Raw genomic sequence first — 20,495 nt, forward strand, 5'->3', positions numbered from 1 at the left:
GCGGGGCGCGCGAAGCGTGACGCGGGCGCCGCCAAGGGCGCAGGGCGGAGGGGTTCCGGGAGCTTTCCCCTCGGGCCCTAGGAAACGAACCGCGCTCGGCCTTTGGCTGGCAGCCGCAGACTGCTGGCCCAGAGGCGTGTTCGAGGGGTTCCCTGATAATTCTGCTACTGAATGTGGTCAAAGCAGTGACTCGCTTCTTTCAGCAACCCCGAGCTGAACTCCCGCAGGTGCCAGACCCTGAGCTTGGCACAGTGGGGGGTCTCTCAAGGTAAATAAGACCTGGTCTCTACTCCCAGAGGGGAGCACAGTACGTCGAGGGAGTTTTCTGCTGTGCGTAGCCTTAACTCAGTGTAGACGTGGTTTGGGCCCCAGGAGAGACGCAAAGTGTGCTCCTGTCGTCACAGGTGGCAAAATCAGGGAAGGCTTCCCGGAGTAGGAACCATTTCCACCATCTTGAAGGATGTGTGGAAATTCGGATAGTAGGGTATAGAGGAAAAAGCGAGACTTGATCAAAAAGTGGGCCAGGGGTCAAATAATAAAGGGTTTGCACTGGGCTTCCCTAAGTTCTAGGAGGAGCATCGGTGAATTTAAGGCAGAGAATTGACATCTGTCTCAGTATGGAGGATGGACTAAATTGGGAAGGGGGAGCGGGGAGGGGGAGTCAGAGGGCCTGAAGACTAATGACACTCGAGAAAGAATGCCAGACAAGAAATGGTGAGGGCTTGAACTAAAGGAGTGACCTCGGGATTGAAAAGAAAAAACTGAACTGTGTAAGAAATCTGATTCATCATGTATAACGGTTTCCTAATACGATGCCGGGAACAAAGTCAGTTTTCAGTAAATATTTCTGAATGAAGGGATGTGAATTGGTGCGGGAGAGGATACATCCTTGCTTGGCATGTAAACAACTGTAGGAAGAGACTACAAGATCTGATTTTGTTGCTTCATGCTTGCTTGAATGAAATCGATTTTCTGAAATTATGCATTTGTAGAAAACTGAATTCCTTGTTTTCTCACTCATTTTTTAGATCTACAGTAGCATGGATCTGCCCGTGGATGAGTGGAAATCATACATACTTCAGAAGTGGTCTTTGCTCCCCAAGTCCATTCAGGTCACCATTTCTACAGCAGAGACTTTGCACGATCTCTTTCTTCACTCATCTCCGCTTCTTCAGTAAGTGAATGAAAGCTTCAGTCAGGGAAGTTTTGATCTGGAAAGTGTTCTCTTTTATGACTTCCTCTCAGATTATATCTCTTTCTGATGGAAGAGTTAAGTGCAGATTTTTCTCTTTTGGGGCATTCAGCAGTTCTTGCTATTTCCACAGTTCTTTCTAACCTATTATATCAATAGAACAGGTATGTGTGTGCTCAGTCATGTCAGACTCTCTGCGACCCCTTGGACTGTAGTCCGCCAGGCTCCTCTGTCCGTTGGATTTTACAGGCGAGAATACTGAAGCAGGTTGCCATTCCCTTCTCCAGGGGATCTTCCCGACCAGGGATTGAAGCTGTGTCTCTTGAGTCTTCTGCATTGGCAGGTGGATGGATGCTTGTTAGCTTTGTCATTGTCAGCATTATGTCTCAGTAGTCATGCCTTGAGGTAGTTACTAGGCTGTACACCTTGCCATATCCCAAAGGATACAGTGCAGATTCAGTGGCTGCACATAGAAATTAAAAAATTCTATTTGGAAAGAACCATGGAGGTCATATAGTCTAACCTAAGTAGTTTTAAAACACTCTTGACTACATTCTTCAATAAGAAACATATTGTACATCACGACCTAGTACACACATGTGTATAAGAAACTGAAACAATTTCCCAAAACCTCGTTCAGTGAATTATTATTGAACATCTGTTTCATGCCAACTACTGTGCTAGGTGCTTAGTAAACCAGAAGCACATCGTTTAAAAAAATACCCTGGTGTCTCAGTGGTAAAGAATCTGCCAATGCAGGAGACACGGGTTCCATCCCTGGGTCAGGAAGAATCCACATGCTGCGGAGCAACTAAGCTCGTGAGCCGCAACTGTTGAGCCTGTGCTCAAGAGCCTGGGAGCCACGACTGCTGAGCCTGTGTGCCGAAACTTCTGAAGCTCACTTGTCCTAGAACCCAGGCTCTGCACCAAGAGAGGCTGTTGCGATGAGAAGTCCACGTACCTCAAGTAGAGAAAAAGCCCAGGTAGCAACAAAGACCCAGCTCAGCCAAAAATAGATAAATGAATTTTTTAAGACAAACAAAGATCCTTACTACCAAGGAGGAACAGAAATAAACATCATAATGTGTATAATATGTTAAAAGTGATAAGTGCAGTTGAAAAAAGGAAAATTGAATGGGGTGGGGGCAATAGCCAGTGCTAGGAACGAGAGTACAGGTTGTAGTATTAAACGGTATCGTCAGATATGCCTCTTGAAAGAGCAAAAGTGGAGCAGAGTCTTCGCCATACAGGAGTTTGCAAAGTAGATGTCTGATAGAAGAGAATTCTGGGCAGAGAGCCTAAGATGGGAGAGTATCCGGCCTGGTTTAAAAAACAGCAAGTTGGGTGAACAGGTAGTAGTGAATAAACAAAGTGAGCCAGAGGGCGAGTGGTAGGAAATACTATCAGAGGAGTAATGGGACATGCATGGGAGTTGGGAGCAGGTTTCCCAATCAACTGGGTCCTTTATTAGTGCCTTATCTTTTTACTCTGAGTAGGAAGTTATTGCAGCATGTGGTAGGAAGAATTCTAAAAATGCCCCTCACCCCCACCATCCTTGTCCCCTGGTTATTTAATCTAACATTAACCTAAACACTGCTGGGAAGGGATTTGGCAGATGGAATGCAAGTCCCAAGCCAGCTGACTTTGAGATATAATTACCGGGTGGGCATAACCTTAATCAAGCAAGACCTTTAAAAGCAGAGAGTTTGTCCCAGCTGGTAGCAGAAAGGGAAATCAGAGAGATTCAAAGCATAAGATTTGAATGCGCTTTGACTGGCTTTGAAGATGGAGCCACATGACAAGGAATGCAGGCAGCTTCTGGAAGCCCAGAGTGCTTCCTGGCTAACAGCCAGCAAGGAAATGGGAACCTCAGACACACAATTGCAAGGCACTGGCTTCTGTCAACTGCCTAAATGAGTTTAGGCACAGATTCTTTCCCAGACCTTCTGTAGAAGAGCTCACCTTGATTTCAGCCTGTTAAGACCCTAAACAGAGAGCCCAGGCAAGCCCACCTGGACTTGTGATCTACAGAACTGAGGATAATAAATGGGTATTGTTTTAACCTGCCAAATGTGTGGCAATTGTTACACAACAATAGAAAACTATTAACGCAGTTTTGAGATGAGAATGATATGATCTGATTATATTTTAAAACAGATATCAGCAAACAACATCGCACAGGATAAATCCATCCCACTGCCTGTTTCTGTGTGGCCTTCAGCTAAGAATGGTTTTTACAGATAAACGTTTGTAGTCAATTTGATGATGGGGGACATTGGCTTTGAGCTCCAGTTTAGCAAAATGGGATCCTTTAAAAATTTTTTGGTTTTCATTTTCTCATTAGTAGACCTTGTTTAAAAATGTGCTCGGTTATTACTATTAATTTTGAATTTTGCAAATAAAAGCATGTTTTTTCTTTTGTTGTATAAGTATGTATATAACAGCCTGATTTTTACCTCTTGGCCCATATAGGTTAAATGTTTATTCTTTGGCTTTCTAGAGAAAGTTTGCTGATCCCTGTTTTAAAGGATTGCTCTAACCACTGTGTTGAGGGTATACTATAGGAGGAACATTTCCCTGATGGCTCAGTTGGTAAAGAATCCACCTGCAATGCGGGAGACCTGGGTTCGATCCCTGGGTTGGGAAGATCCCCCCTGGGGAAAGGAAAGGCTACCCACTCCAGTATTCTGGCCTGGAGAATGCCATGGACTGTATAGCCCACGGGGTCATAAAGACTCGGACATGACTGAGCGACTTTCACTTTCATAAGAGGAGCAAGAATGGAAATGGATAGACTTGTTGGGAGGCTTATTGCTTTAATCCAGGTGAGAGAGGAGGTGATAGTAATTTGGGCCAGGGTGGTAGTAGTAGGGATGAGAAGTGGTTGAATTCCAATGGTGGACTTAATCGCATTTCCTGACACATGGAATATGGTGTATTAGAGAATGAGAGAAGTCAAAAGTGGCTCTCGTGATGTAGACCTACAGGGCAAAGGTAGAAGGATGAAATTTCCACACCTGGGAAAGCTGCAGGTGGAGCTGTCTTGGGAAGGAACTTGAACGATTCATATTCCAGTTGGCAATGTCCAGTAGACATCCAGGTTCAGTCACTCAGTCATGTCTGACTCTTTGCAACCCCATGGACTGTAGGCCCCCAGGCTCTTCTGTCCATAGGATTGCCCAGGCAAGAATACTGGAGTGGGTTGCCATGCCCTCCTCCAGGGTATCGTCCCAACCCAGGGATCGAATGTGAGTCTCTAGTGTCTCCTGCATTGGCAGACAGATTCTTTACCACTAGTGCCACCAGGGAAGCCCTCCAGATCACTGGCCATACGTCTTTCCTGTGTGCTTTTTGTACACAAAAAACACACATACAATCTTCCTCTCAAGCCATTTGCTGGATTCTGCACCTGTGTCGTGGTAAGTTGAAAATCCTAGGGACCTCCGTGAAGGTCCAGTGGTCTTCTGCTTCCACTGCAGGGGATACATTTTCTATCCCTGGTTGGGGAACTAAGATCCCACGTGCTGCGTGGCACAGCCAAAAACAAAAAAAAGTTATTAAAAAGAAAATCTTAGTTCAAAACATGCAAAGACCAAAACTTTCATGCATGAGGAGACAAGAGACCTTCTAGTCTCTCAACCAAAAGCTCAGGAGATCCACACCCGAGGAAACCACAGATGTACTGAGTTTTAGTAAGCCTGTAGCCCAACACTGATCCAGTTCAACTCTTGATTGGATAAATGTAGGCCAGCCCTTATACTCTGTCTGTCTAGGATAGGAAAGGAGACACTTTGACAGTGGAAGATGTTGTCTTGCTTCCTTATGTTTTTTGTACACAGTGTCAGGAACACAGATTTACTAAACATGCAGAGGGGCAGAAAAATAACCAATAATGAAGAGGAAAAAAAATTAACATTAGAAATAGATCGATTGATATCTACATACAGACTTTTAAATAACTCTGATTAACATGTTGAAGAAACTAGGGGAGATGGACTAAGTGGATGAAAAAATAGATTGCAACAGAGAATCAGAATCTATAAAAAAAAATCAAATTCAGGTAGTCCAGAGTAGTCAAAATCAAAGAGGCAGAAAGTAAAATGGTGATTGCCAGGAGCTGAGGGTGGGGGGAAATAGAGGGTTATTGTTTTCATGAGTTTAGAGTTTCAGTTTTACAAGTTATGGAAATGGATGTTGACGATGGTCATGTAACATGAATGTATATACTACTACTGAATATATACTTTAAAGTGGTTGAGATAGTAAATTTTATACTATGTGTATTTTACCACAATAAAAGTAGTTTTTAAATAATAGAGGCAAAAAAGTAGACTTTTCAGAGTTCAAAATATACTGTAATTAAAATCAACTTAATTCTCAAGCTTGACAGAAAATTGGATGTAGTGGAAAATTAGATTAGGAAAGTGGTTTACAGGTTAATGAAAAACAAAATAAAGCACAAGAAGAAAAGAAAATGGAGAAAATGGTATGGCATACAGAGATATATAGGATACAATCAAACGTCTAACCTACCTGTAATTGGAGTGTCAGTAAAGAAGAGAGTCAGATGGAAGCAATATTCTAAAAGGATGACCAAAGATTTTCTAAAACTGATAAGACATCAACCCACAGATTCCAGAAGCCCAGCAAGTCCCAGACAGTGTAAACATAAATAGAATCACACCTAGAGACATCAGACTCAAACTGCTCAAAACTAAAGGTGAAAAAAAGAGGAAATCTGAAAAATAACCAAAGAAAAAAAAATGTTACTTTGTCCTTTTGGGTGTAAGAATATGACTGATGGCTAGTTTTTTTCAGTGAAACTATAGAAGCTAGAAGACACCTGAATGGCACATTTAAAGTGGTGAAAGAAAAACAAAGTAAGACAAAACTTTCCCACCTAGAATTCTATACCTAATTAAAGTACCTTTCAAAAATAAATGCAAAAGAAAAATCTGAGAGACTGTTTCTTCTGCAAATCAGAGCTTTAAGAAATATTGAAGTAAGTTCTTCAGGTTAGGAAGCATTGTGATTGCAGAAAGGAATGAAAAGCACCAGAAAAGGTATGTATGTGGGTAAATAGTTTTGAATTAATTATTTAAAATGATGACAAAAATAAAACAATGATGTTAACGTCTTATGGGATTTAAAACATTTCAAAGACATGACATCAGTAGTTCAAAGGGCAAGATGAGTAAATGGTGTTAAATTGTAAGATTCTTGTGTTTGGGAAATGGTAAAATAGTATTGTGGGTTCTTTTTTTTTTTTTAACTGTTACAAAACTGTTGCAGTGAACAGCTTATATGTATATTTTTGTACATATATTTAGAACTTAAGATGGATTGTTCAAAGAGGATTTGTTTTATCAATGGTTATAAGCACGGAAAATTTAACAAATAACTGCCAAATTGTCTTCCAAGAAGGCTTTACCCATTTATCATAAACGTACTCTCACCAGCGTTAGAAAGCAACAGTCTTTAATTTTTGGCACCCTTAAGGACAAAATAACGTTTCAATTCCCGTTTTTCTGATGACTAGTTACAGTAACACCATTTGCAATGTTACCCATTTCTGTTTCTTCTGTTAATTTTTTGTTCCTGTCCTTTGCCCATTTCTCTAGTGGATCATTTATCTTTCTCTTGTTCATAAGAAGTCTTCATGACTCTGGCTATGTATTTCTTTATGGTACATGCTACAATCTTTCTCCTAGTCTATTATTTATCTTTTTAAAATTTTTACTCATGGTGTCTCTCGTGCATAAATTGTGTGTATGTGTTTTAACCTCTATTCAGCCATATCTGTCATTTTCTTTTATGGCTTCTGGGTTATGTGTCTTAGGGTAGTCTACTCTTCCCTGGGATTATAAAAAATGTTTTATTTTCCTCTAACTCTTTTGGTAGCTCTGTGTTTTAGTTTTAGCTCTCTAATCCATCTGGAATTTATTTTTTGTATATGATGTGAGGGAATGTTTTAAGTTTTATTCCCCAGATGATTTCCTGACATCATTAATTGAATAGTCCATCCTTTCCCCAGTGCTTCAAAATGCCACATTTATTAAAAATTAAATTCCTACTTATCTGTAAATGTGTTCCTAGGCTCTATTTCTGTGCCAAAACCAAAGGGTTTTAATTACTGTGATTTTATAGTATAATATTAGAATTCTTTCAGTCAAGTGACAGAACCCAGCCCAAATTAGGAAATCTACAGGCTATGAAACTAGGATGTGCAGAAAGGCAGGCCTATTTTTTTGCAAAGTTGTGTCCAGGAGCTCAGAAGATGTCATCAGACTCCCATCTCTTCATCTGTCAGGCACTCTCTCCCCCTGGTACTCAGGATAGCCATTGGTAGCCTTGAGCACACCCTGATAATAGCTTAATAACTACAAGAAAAGAGGTCATCTTTTCCAAGAGCTTTGGCCAAAAAAAATGGGTGGGACTCTGATCAACCTGTCTTTGGTGGCATGCATACCCCTTCAACCAAAGGCGTGGGCTCCTCTGAGTGGCCAGGCCTGTACCACATGCCCAACCCTCTTGTGAAATTGGAGTCAGTCCTCCTCCAACCACAAGGAATGGTTTCCCCTGAGATTTTATTACCAGATGTAGTGAGAAAGAGCACTTGAAGGCAGAAAAGTCTGGTACAAATGTGGCTTTGCTCTCTGTTAAGCCAAGTTCCCACACACACACACAGGGTCATTCTTCTTTTTCAAGACTATCTTGGCTATTTTTATATACATTTCCCCCATGTGAACTTCAGAATTGACAGTCAAGTTCAATAAAAAGTGTCATTGGGTTTTTGGAATTGTGTTGGATTTATAGATTCATCTAGGGAGATTTGACATCTTTACAATATTAAATTTCCTCATTCAAGTAAAGGGTATATCTTGCCACATGTTTAGGGCTTCTTTTATGTCCATAAGTAAAATTTTTTTATCATTTTCTTTATACAGATCTTGTACATTTCCTCTCAGATTTATTCTTACTTCTTACAAGGTTTTTGTTGTTCTTGTGAATAAGACTTACCCCCCAGTTAAATTATCTAACTGATGATCGATGGTATAAACATAACCTAGGAATCGTAACAGGCCACCTAACTGCTTTCACATTATTTCATCATTTTTATGCCAGTCCAGTTAGAATTTTTAGGAAGTATATCTGCAAGCAGTAATCTTCCTTTCCAATATTTGTAGCTCTTCTACCTTTTAATTATAGCATTAGTTAGACCTCTAGTGCAATGTTGAATAGTAATAGCCATTTAGGACATTGCTACAGGGATATAGTATTATATAATACCCTTTTCAGTTTATGGAAGTTGCCTTACATTCCACCATAAATAAGTGCTGAATTTTATCAGTTCTTTCTTTTTATATATTAGTGTCTTCTAAGAGGAATGATCATTTTCATTTTCTCCTTTAATCTGTTAATGCAAAATTGGTATCAGTAGATGTACTAAAGTTGAACTGTTCTGGAGGTAAACTCTGGTTATTATCTATCATTTTTTTTAACACATGGCTAGATTCAATTTGCTGATGTTATTTTTAGGATTTTTGTATCTGTGTTCTGAAATGGTATTAGATGGCATGTTCTTTTTTGTGCTGTATTTGTCAGCTCTTGGTATCAGGGTTATGGTAGCCTCATAGCCTGAATTGGAGAGTTTCCCATCTTTCTGTGTGCTCTGAAATAATTCATGTATTGTAGGGATTATTTGATTCTTTAAAGCGGGTAGAAAATCTTGTAAAACTGTGTAGACATGGTACCTTATTAAGTGGAAATATTTTCCTTTTTTAGTTCATGTTTCATCAGAGTAATATGCATATCAGGCTTCCCTGGTGGCTCAGACAGTAAAGAATCTGCCTGCTGTGTGGGAGACCTGGATTTGATCCCTGGATTGGGAAGATCCCCTGGAGGAGGGCATGGCAACCCACTCCAGTATTCTTGCCTGGAGAATCCCACAGACAGAGAAACCTGGTGCGCTACAGTCCATGAGGTTGCAAAGAGTTGGACACAACTGACCAACTAAGCATAGCACAGCAGAATATGCATATAATGTAAGAAGTCAAATAATACTTCAAAGCTTATAAAGAAAAACAGCAATTCTCTGTCTTACTTTCCCCCATTTCTGTTCCCCAAAGACTGATATTTAAAATTATTTTCACTGTTTCTTCCAGTATTTAATTTCATATTGCTAAACAGTATGGTAATAATGTTAGTTTTGAGTTTTTAGTTTTAGATGCCAAATCTAGCTCTCTTACTCCCAATTCACATGCAGGCTGCTGCTACTGCTGCTAAGTCGCTTCAGTCATGTCCTACTCTGTGCGACCCCATAGACGGCAGCCCACCAGGCTCCTCCGTCCCTGGGATTTTCCAGGCAAGAGTACTGGAGTGGGTTGCCATTGCCTTCTCCATGTATATTTTTGTTTTTCCCTCATTCTGTTGTCATAACTGTATTATAGTTCACAATGTATTCGTTCAGTTCAGTCTCTCAGTCATGTCTGACTCTTTGTGACCCCATAGACTGCAGCATGCCAGGCTTCCCTGTCCATCACCAACTCCTGGAGCTTACTCAGTCTCATGTGCATTGAGTTGGTGATGCCATCCAACCATCTCATCCTCTGTCATCCCCCTCTCCTCCCACCTTCAGTCTTTCCCAACATCAGGGTCTTTTCCAAGGACATCAGGTGGCCAAAGTACTGGAGTTTCAGCTTCAGCATCAGTCCTTCCAATGAATATTCAGGACTGATCTCCTTCAGAATGGACTGGTTGGATCTCCTTGCTGTCCAAGGGACTCTCAAGAGTCTTCTTCAACACCACAGTTCAAAAGCATCAATTCTTCTGTGCTCAGCTTTCTTTATAGTCCAACTCTTACATCCATACATGACCACTGGAAAAACCAGAGTTTTGATTAGGCACACCTTTGTTGGCAGAGTAATATCTCTGATTTTTAGTATGTTGTCTAGGTTGGTCATAGCTTTTCTTCCAAGGAGCAAACATCTTTTAATTTCACGTCTGCAGTCACCATCTGCAGTGATTTTGAGCCCGAAAAAGTAGTCTGTCACTGTTTCCATTGTTTCCACACCTATTTGCCATGAAGTGATGGAACCAGATGCCATGATCTTAGGTTTCTGAATGTAGAGTTTTAAGCCAACTTTTTCACTCTCCTCTTTCATTTTCATCAGGAGGCTGTTTAGTTCTTCTTTGCTTTCTGCCATAAGGGTGGTGTCATCTGTATATCTGAGGTTATTGATATTTCTCCCAGCAATCTTGATTCCAGCTTGTGCTTCATCCAGCCCAGCATTTCTCATGATGTACTCTGCATATAAGTTTAATAAGCAGGGTGAGAATATACAGCCTTGACGTACTCCTTTCCCTATTTGGAGCCAGTCTGTTGTTCCATGTCCAGTTCTAACTGTTGCTTCTTGACCTGCATATAGGTTTCTCAGGAGGCAGGTCAGGTGGTCTGGTATTCCCATCTCTTTCAGAATTTTCCACAGTCTGTTGTGATCCACAATTGTATAGCTAATAGAATATGATACTGGTTAAACCAGTTTTCACTGTGTATATCATTATGTCTCTGTAGATATCATGTGAACCACAAAGTATATTTTGAATTACATTTCCTTTCTGATACAACTCTTGTTTTCCCTGAAGTTAATTTTTCCCCCTGTTTTTATTTGTTCTGTGTATCTCTCACTACTTCATCCCCAAACTTCTTTACTTAACAAGTTAGTTCTGGAGAGCTGTTTGTAAAATTAGCCAATCATAATCTAAAATGACCAAAAAAGATTTAAATTTCTAATTCCCATATGCTTGCCTGTTAAAGGAAAATGTGAATTGGGCCTTTAAAGCTTAAAGCCAGGCATGCACTTTTCTTTTTTGCCATTTACAGTCTTTGAGGAATATTTTCTCCAATTAGATGCCTTTTGTCAATATCAAGACCTCCTGAGACAAGTGAACCTCTCCCACTGATAATCTGCAGTGTCCTAGGGAATCCTTAACAGAGTTATTATCTGTACTCACTGCATTTCCATTTGTTTTGATTTTATACTGGTACAGCTGGATTACTTTCCAGAAATCAAGGAAATGCTCAAAGACTAATGGATTTATGTAAATAAAAATAACATAGGAGCCAGTCTGGAGAGTTTCCACTGTCCAAATTTAGGACAGTCTGAGCATCAAAAAGTATGATGATGGTAATGGTTTATAAAAATGAATTTTTTAAGTTCATGGTGATATTCAAATAAATATATAAATAAGTAAAAGAAGAAAAGGGGGCAACATTTGTCTTTACATAAGAATGCTAATTAATAAGTTTAAAAATAATGATAAAATTAGAAAATCACCATTTTGTAACACCCAATGTAATAACTGAATTCTGGCAATAATCATCAATGGATGCTCAAACCATTAGAAGAAAGATCACTGGAAACAGATTATTCCCATGGCCTCAAAGCCCCACAGATTACTTATTAATGTTACTTACTACAAGAGGTAAGTTATCTTTATATTGGAGGAATCTAACAGTCACCAATCAAATGACCAAACAGCATCCCCAGTGGTGGTCGGACTGACTGCTTGATATTACGTGTCTCCTGGTTTGAAACAGCAAAAAGTATACAGATTTAATAATGTACTAATACTCTTGGCAAAAATTGTTTGATCTGAATCTAATCATGAGGAAACAATGAGACAAAACCAGAATGTAGAACATTTTTCTGGCCCGAATCTTCAGAAAATTTAGTCATGAAAAATAAAACAAAAATCATGAAACTATCAAAAGACACTAAAGAGAAATAATGGCTAAGTGCAGTAATTAGAACCTTGATCCTGCATCAGGTTGGGGTAAGAAAAAAAAAAGACATTTTAGGAATAATGGAGAAATTTTAAATGATATTTGAATTAGAGTTAATTTTTTAGGCATGATAATGATATTGCAATATCAAGATATAGGAGAATGTCCTTATTCTTAGCAGAGGCATGGTGAAATACTTAGAGGTGAACTTCCATGATGACTGCACTTACTTTCAGGAAAAAAAATGTGCACGTGTGAATGGATGCTAGTTATTAAGCTATAGCTTCTCAGCTCTTATCTTCTGTACGCTCTGCTGGGGCTGGGCCTTTCTGCTTTGCCTATCAAGCGAATAAGAGGCTCTACCTGTCTAGGGCTCTAGAAAGAGAAGGCATGGCTAGAGGAAAGAGCTTGGTTCTTTCTATCTGCTTTCAAGTTAGACTCTACATGCCAAAGAATGAAGTTGGACCTTTACCTTAAACCATCTACAAAAGCTAACTCGAAAATAACTCAAGTAATTTAGTTGATTTAAGAGCTAAAACTATAAAACTCTTAGAAGAAAACATAAGCCCAAAGCCTATGACATTGGATTTGGCATCTTTTCTTGGCTCTGAAACCAAAGGCATGAGCAACAAAAGAAAAAACAAGCAAATCAGACTTCACGAAAAGTGGAATATTTAGTGCCTCAAGTGGCAATACCAACAGAGTATTTATTCTGTTGGCAATTGTCTGCAGGCAACCGACAGAATGGGAGAAAATATTGCAAATCATATAGCTGCTAAGGGATTAATATCCAGATTATATAAAGAAATCCTAGACTCAAGAACAGCAACAACAAACCCAATTAAAAATGGCCAAAGGACTTGCATAGGCATTTCTCCAAAGAAGATAAGCACATGAAATAAGCATATGGAAAGATGCTCTTAGCATCACTAATCATTAGGGAAATGCAAGTCAAACGACAGCAAGATACCTTATTGTCCTAATACTCGTTAACATGGCTACTATCCAAAAAAAACCTAAAAAGTGTTGGTGAGAATGCGGACAAATTGGAGCCCTTGTTCACCGTTGGTGGGAATGTAAAATGGTATAGCCATTATGAGAAACAATATGGCAGTTTTTCAGAAATTTTAGACTAGAATTACTATGTAATCCAGCAGTACCACTTCTGGGTTTATACCCAAAAGAACCAAAAATGAGACTTGAACAGATTTACTTGCACACCAATGTCCAGAGCAGTATTATTCACTATAGCCCAAGAGTGAAAATAGCCCAAATGTCCACTAACAGATGAATGGATAAAGAAACTGTGGTATATACATACAATGGAATATTATTCAGCTGTGAAAAAAAGAACCTTGAGAATGCTATGCTTAGTGAAACAAGCCAGACATAGAAGGACAAACACTGTATGATTCCACTTATATGAAGTACCTAGAATGGACAACTTCATAGAAACAGAGAGTGTAATAGAGGTTACCAAGGCTAGAGGGAGGGAAGACTAGAGAGTTGCTGCTTAATGAGTACAGACTTCTCCTTTGGGCTGGTGAAAAAGTTCTGGAAATGGATAGTGGTGACGATTGCACAACATTATGAATGTACTTAAACTGTCCACTTTGAAATAGTTGAAATGATAATTTTTAAAATATTTACCACAATAAAAAAAAATTAACCAGAAAATTGTTCCATCTTGGACTTCCCTGGTGGTCCATCCATTAAGACTCTGAGCTTCCTCAGCAGGGGGCACTGGTTCAATCCCTGGGTGGGGAACTAACACCTACCATGCCACAGAGTGCACCCACACCCAAAGAAAAACGTTTTTCATCTCACTTCCACACATTTTTTATCCTAACATTCCAAAAGAAAATTTGAAATATTAAAAAAGACCATCCATTTGCTTTTCAAAACTTTTAATTACTGAGTTAAACTTGGTGCTGCAAGAAAGAATGAGTTATTGCAGCTTAGTTCTTAATTACACTGAAGACCAATTACAATAACATTGAGTTTGTCATCATTTTGGATTAAGATTAAAGAATAGTCATTGTTAGGCAAGAAGAGTTTTCCTGTTATTACTGTTCATCACAACTTTTTTGTTTGGATAGGATTTGCAGATTTAACCTAATTTAAAACAACACAAAAACAAATAGAACAAAGAATAGGATCTGTGTGTATCAGATATGCGTGGGTTATTGTCCTCAGATTTTCTGGACTGGAATAAATTTTGAACAGGCAAGCACACCTTCTGAATTAAATAAAATCTTTCCTTATTTTTCTTTCTCTGTTATTTATTTTGAGGGTTTTTTTTATATTGTGTTTATTAATAAAACCATATTTGACATTAAATGAAAGATAATGTTTTGTGAAATTTCTGTATATATGCAGATGCATCACACTGAATCGCAACGTGAAAGGTATTTCTTATGGTAGATCTTTGTAAACAAAAATTTGAAAAATAGTTTTCTGAATATTCTGCAGTTTTGACTTTGATTTCCCCTTTAACCCAAGAGTTGCTTAAGAGGATTTTTAGTTCCCATTTTGTTCATATTTTGTTTCATTGCACTGTATAGTCAGAGCATAGGCTAGGTTATTCTATACTATTTTTCTTTATTGGAAGAAAGGTGTATGTTTGTATATTTCTATATTAGAGAATTCATATACTTACTTTTAAACACTTGGCAGACTGAAACAATTTCAGATTTTCTTGCAAAAATAAGGTAAAGAATTGCTGTGCAGCACCCTTCTTTCAGATTCTCCAGATGTTCACAGTTCATTACACTAACTTTATGATTCATCTCCTCTCTTCCTCTTCTTCAGGCTTCTCTCCCCCTCCCTCTTCTCACTCTCTCCCTTCCTCCCTCTCTCCCCTCTGTCAGCTGTTCACCCAGGTATTTTCAATAAAGTTTAGGTGGAGACTACGTCTTAGTACAGACTCTTGTGTATTATGTCATTCTCCACACCCAAACTTCTGTATAATGCATTAATCCAAGGAATGGTTTATTGGCCAGTAATTATGAGATATAGAATAAAAAGTGTACGGGACTTCCCTGTAAGTCCAGTGGTTAAGCATCTGTCTTCCAGTGTAGGGGACTCAGGTTCAGTCCCTGCTGGGGGAACTAAAAGGTCCCATGTGATGTGGGCTCACTGAGCCCACGTGCTCTAGAGCCCATGCGCTGCAGTGAAGACCCAGCACAGCCTCAAAACAAATAAATAAATTGTATTCTGTCCTCTAAATAGAAATTCTAGTCCCTTTGTCTCTGAGACCGAAGCTGGTTTCCCCAGTCACGTTACATAACGCATCCAACCTCTTGCGTCCCAGTGTTTCATAGGCACTCACTCCTGTTTCAGGTGCAGTCGTTCATTTTCCTTGAAATAACAAGTCTGTGCTTTTTTTTTTTTTTTGTCATTGTTGTTTTTTCTTTCTTCGTGAAGACCTGAGGATGAGATGTTTTTAAAAAGGCTTTCTGGAGGTTACCTTGTTGGAAAGGACCCCGACGCTTCCCTTTTCTACAGAGAAAAAGGAAACCAAAAATTTCAGGCGAAGGATTATATGGGAGCCGCAGTGCTGTACTCTAAGGTAAGACCCACCCCCAGCCGAGCAGGACGAGCTGTCTCAACCATCCAGCAGTGCATATTTCTTCAAAAGACAGAACCGTTCTTGCCAAGTGGTATAGCCACTAGTAACTTTGTCTATTAATTCTGGATTGGATTTGAAAAAGAAAACTGGTACAACTCTGCTTCTGTTCATATTCTGAAACAAAGGAGAGTTTGTATTATATGTCCTAAATTCCACCAAGAAACTTCTCTTCACGTATTCCCTCAGGCACAAGTGTAGCAAGCCTTACTGGACGCCTTGGCCTCCCTCACCCGTGTCTATCAGCTCTCACTGAATTGTGTGCCCTTTTTTGTCTGAATAACCGATGAGGCTGTTAGTGTGTGATAGTCCCAATTTAGAGAGAAGTTGGATTTGGGGGCTAGCCACCAGGTTAGCTTATAGCCAGTGTGACTTAGATTAAGGTTCATTTCAGTTCAGTTGCTCAGTCATATCCGACTCTTTGCGACCCCATGGACTGCAGCATGCCAGGCTTCCCTGTCCATCACCAACTCCTAGAGCTTGCTCAAACTCATGTCCATCAAGTCGGCGATACCATCCAACCATCTCATCCTCTATTGTCCCCTTCTCCTCTTGCCTTCAATCTTACCCAGCATCAGGGTCTTTTCCAAGGAGTCAGTTCTTCGCATCAGGTGGCCAATGTATTGGAGTTTCACTTCAGCATCAGTCCTTCCAATGAATATTCAGGACTGATTTCCTTTAGGATCAACTGGCTTGATCTCCTCACAGTCCAGTGGACTCTCAAGAGTCTTCTCCAACACCACAGTTCAAAAGCATCAATTCTTCAGCGCTCAGCTTTCTTTATGGTCCAACTCTCCCATCCACACATGACTACTGGAAAAATCATAGCTTTGACTAGACAGACCTTTGTTGGCAAAGTCTCTGATTTTTAATATGCTGTCTAGGTTGATCATAGCTTTTCTTCAAGGGGCAAGCGTCTTTTAATTTCACGGCTGCAGTCATCATCTGCATTGATTTTGGAGCCCAAAAAAATAGTCTCTCATTGTTTTCATTGTTTCCCCATCTATTTGCCATAAAATGATGGGACCGAATGCCATGGCCTTCGTTTTTTTGTATGTTGAGTTTTAAGCCAGCTTTTCACTCTCCTCTTTCACTTTCATCAAGAGGCTCTTTAGTTCTTCTTTGCTTTCTGCCGTAAGAGTGGTGTCATCTGTGTATCTAAGGTTATTGATATTTCTCCCGGCAGTCTTGATTCCAGCTTGTGCTTCATCCAGCCCGGCATTTCGCATGATGTACTCTGCATATAAGTTAAATAAGCAGGGTGACGTACTCCTTTCCCTGTTTGGAACCAGTCTGTTGTTCCATGTCCGGTTCTAACTGTTGCTTCTTGACCTGCATACAGATTTCTCAGGAGGTAGGTGTGGTGGTCTGATATTCCCATCTCTTGAAGAATTTTCCAGTTTATTGTGATCTACTGTTCATGAGAACCCCATGAACAGTATGAGAAGGCTTCCAGAGTAGGAACTTGAAAAAGATTCCTGAGAGACTTCCTTCCATAATTTTTTAGCAATAAATATGGGTTTAAAGCAAGAATGTATCAATCCCTTGAATCAGGTCTGTGAACCTTGTCCATTGAAATAGTTAGTGTGCAATTTATAGTGAAAGTGAAAGTCACTCTGTCATGTCCAACTTTTTATGACCCCATGGACTATACAGTCCATGAAATTCTCCAAGCCAGAATACTGGAGTGGGTAGCCTATCCCTTCTCCAGCAGATCTTTCTGACCCAGGAATGGAACTGGAGTCTCTTGCATTGCAGGCAGATTCTTTACCAACTGAGCTGTCAGGGAAGCCAGTGCTTTTGAAGTGGGTACCCCCTACTCTGCATCTTAAACAGACCGATGCTTAAAGTTTGGAATTAGTTTTCCAGCTATCAGACTAACAGCAGTATCTTCTAAAATTGATAAAAGCTCTGCTTTATGATGCTACAAGAAAGTGTTTATCTGAATAACGTGTTAGTGATTGCCGAAGAACTAAAACCCACTAGATGTAATGATCACTGATAAATGCCTTAATAGTTCTTTTTCAGAGCTAATCTTTCTTCAGCTGCATGCATACGTGTCATAAATGTGATCACAGGGAAGTTGTTCAAGGAAAATAAACTAAAAAAAGTAAAATCAGATGAAAAATTAAGATTTGTTCTGAATGCAGAGGGAGATGAGCCTTCCTATTTTCATGAAGCTAGTATTTTGGTGATTATAGTACTTTGCCGTTTTCCCATAGAGTTGCTATTTTCTTTCTTTTTTGAAATACTATTTGTTATTTTTGTCTGATTGTAAATGTAATATATGTTTACTTGGAAAATACAGAGAAGCATAAAGAGTAAGAAAAAAATCCCATAACCAGTGATAAGCACTGTTAACATTTTTGCTTACATCCAGCCAGCCTCTTTTTCCTCTGAAAATATGTTTTTCTTGTACAAAATTGTGATAATGCTGTACTTAGTGTTTTGTAACCTGCTTTTTTCCCCCTCAACAATTTATTGTGACCGTTTTCTCATGTTATTAAATTTTCCGCTAGAACATGATTTTTTATGGCTGGCTTAGTGTTCCATTACAGAGAACTATACTTGATTTAACATCTCCTAATGTTGGCAGGTTGTTTGGTATCATAAAGCTGCAAGAAGCATCTTTCTATGTAAATATTTGTACACACCTGATTATTTCCTCAGGATAAATTCCTTGAAGGGCAATTGCTGGGTCAATTGAATGTAATTTTTTTTTTTTTAGGCCTTTGGCACTTGATGCTAAATCTTTCTCCAGGAAAAAGCTAGTTACTCCCCTTCCACCAGAACATGGGATGTTCATTTCTCTATATCCTAAGCAATACTGATTATTATGGTATTATTATCATTATTTTACCTATTTATTCTGGCATAGGAAATGTGCTTACATAGCTAGAATTTTAAAGGTGCAAGAATATACAGTGCCGTCTGCTTCCTTTGTTCCCCAGCCACCTGGTTTCCATCTCCAGAAGTGAGTAGCACTGATGCTGTTAAAAGGTATTTTTCCAGAGGTACCTCACCAAACACAAATAAATACAAGTAATCTGCCACCCCTGCACACATGCACTCTTTTTATGTAAATAAAATTCTGCACACACTGTTAAGCACTGCAGTTTTTGCACTTCTGTTGCTTTGTATGGATGTAATGTTAATTTATTAGTGTCTTCTAGATCAATATTTGTTTCCTATCTTTTGTTACTTCAAACAATTCTGTGAGGAGAAGCCTTTCATGTATGTTATTTTGCATATATGTGTAGGATAAGAGATTATATCTGTAGGATTAATCCCTAGGAGAGGAATTGCTGGGTCAGTGGAGATACAGATACATATATAAATATAGTGTATATGCTCAGTCGTGTCTGAGCCTTTGTGGCCCCATGGACTGTAGCCCGCTAGTCTCCTCTGCCCATGGGATTTTCCAGGCAAGAGCACTGGAGTGGGGTGCCATCTCCTGCTCCAGGGGATCTTCCCGACCCACGAATCAAACCTGTGTCTCATGCGTCCCCTGCGTCAGCAGGTGGATTCTTTACCACTAACCAACTGGAAAGCCTCAGCACGTATATATTAAGAGATATATGTATTGCTGAATTGCCTCAGTAGTCATGCAACTAGTTTACATTCCCACTAGCCATGTAGACAAAGTGTATCTCATTCCTATGCCTGCAGAGTATCCTATCAATTTTACTTCTCTTTGCCGATCTGATAAGTGAAAAATAGCATCTCAGCAGAGTTTTAATTTGCATTTTGCTGATTATGAATGAGGTTGAGCATGTTCCATTTGTTTAAGGGCCGTTTATGTTTCCCGTGAGAATTGTTCCTATCATTTGCTTATTTTCCTACTAAATTATTGCTTGTCATCTTATTGATCTGTAGGACTGTTCATAAAGAAATGAGCTCTTTGCCTATAATAGGAGTTGCAAATATTTTTTTCCAGTTCAATGTTTGTCTTTTGATATTGGTTTTTGCTCCACAGAAATTTTTTATTTTTATGTGACCACATTTATTAACCTTTTATGACTTCTGGGTTTTGTGTCATAATTAGAAGGGTATTTCTCACTCCAGCATCACTTTGGACTGTTCTAGTGCTCTTACAGTTTTAGTTTTCACATTAAGGTTTTGATCCATTGGGAATTTATCCTAATGAAAGTTTTATCATCTGTTGAGAACCAACTTTATTTTTCCTCAGTGGCTACTTGTCCCAGTACTTTCATTGAATAATCCCAATCTTTTCTCCAGTGATTGGAGACGCCACCTTTATGATTATTCCTTGCCAATTTGGTGGTAGAAAAAAGCAGCCTTTGTCTGCTTTCATTTTCATGTATTTGACTATCTGTCTAGGAGTTGTTTCCCACGTATCATTAGTGTTTCTTCTTGTGTGACTTTCTGTTTGCTCTCCTCACACTTTGTTATGTGCCAGGTTATACTCCTCAGTTTTTGTTTACCTTGAGTGTGGTCTTGTGGCCGACCCTGTGTCTGAAGCTGCTGTCTTCAAAGTGCTTCACATATTTATTTCCTCACCTAATCTTCTCAGCTCTGCTCTAAGGTACTTAAAAATGAAGCAGATGAAGCACAAAGAGATCCAGTAACTTTCCCAATCGTATACAGTGTTTTGTAGCAGAGCCCCTGTTCTCTGAAAAAAAAAAAAAACTCTGAAGATGCTAGTTTCCATGTATATACCTTAACCGGTTCATTGTTCTTCAGGGAGTATCGCATTCGGGGCCCAGCTCTACGGACATTTCACTGTGTTATGCCAATCGCTCTGCAGCCCTCTTCCACCTGGGTCAGTATGAAGTGAGTATCAGAATGCCTGGTGTGATTGGAGAGGATCTGCAGGGGGTTCCCCCGGGGGACTAGACCTTCATCCTTGCTTCCACCTCAGAACACTA

At 39.4% G+C, this 20,495-nt stretch overlaps 1 protein-coding gene across 2 annotated transcripts in view; it reads left to right on the forward strand.

Annotated features, from left to right (window-relative positions):
• Nucleotides 1–6: 6 nt before the first annotated feature.
• The window catches only part of SMYD4 (SET and MYND domain containing 4), a 54,200-nt gene continuing 33,711 nt past the window's right edge, over nt 7–20,495 (forward strand). For both annotated transcript variants that reach the window (XM_010861331.1, XM_010861329.1), the window contains exons 1-4: nt 7–268; nt 1,029–1,174; nt 15,405–15,549; nt 20,311–20,400. In XM_010861331.1, coding sequence (XP_010859633.1) covers nt 1,041–1,174; nt 15,405–15,549; nt 20,311–20,400 — 369 coding nt within the window. In that variant the 5' untranslated portion in view covers nt 7–268; nt 1,029–1,040. The remainder of the gene's footprint in view (nt 269–1,028; nt 1,175–15,404; nt 15,550–20,310; nt 20,401–20,495) is intronic.

The sequence above is a fragment of the Bison bison genome, unplaced genomic scaffold, assembly GCF_000754665.1.
Source record: "Bison bison bison isolate TAMUID 2011002044 unplaced genomic scaffold, Bison_UMD1.0 scf7180017864472, whole genome shotgun sequence".
Classification (NCBI taxonomy): domain Eukaryota; kingdom Metazoa; phylum Chordata; class Mammalia; order Artiodactyla; family Bovidae; genus Bison; species Bison bison.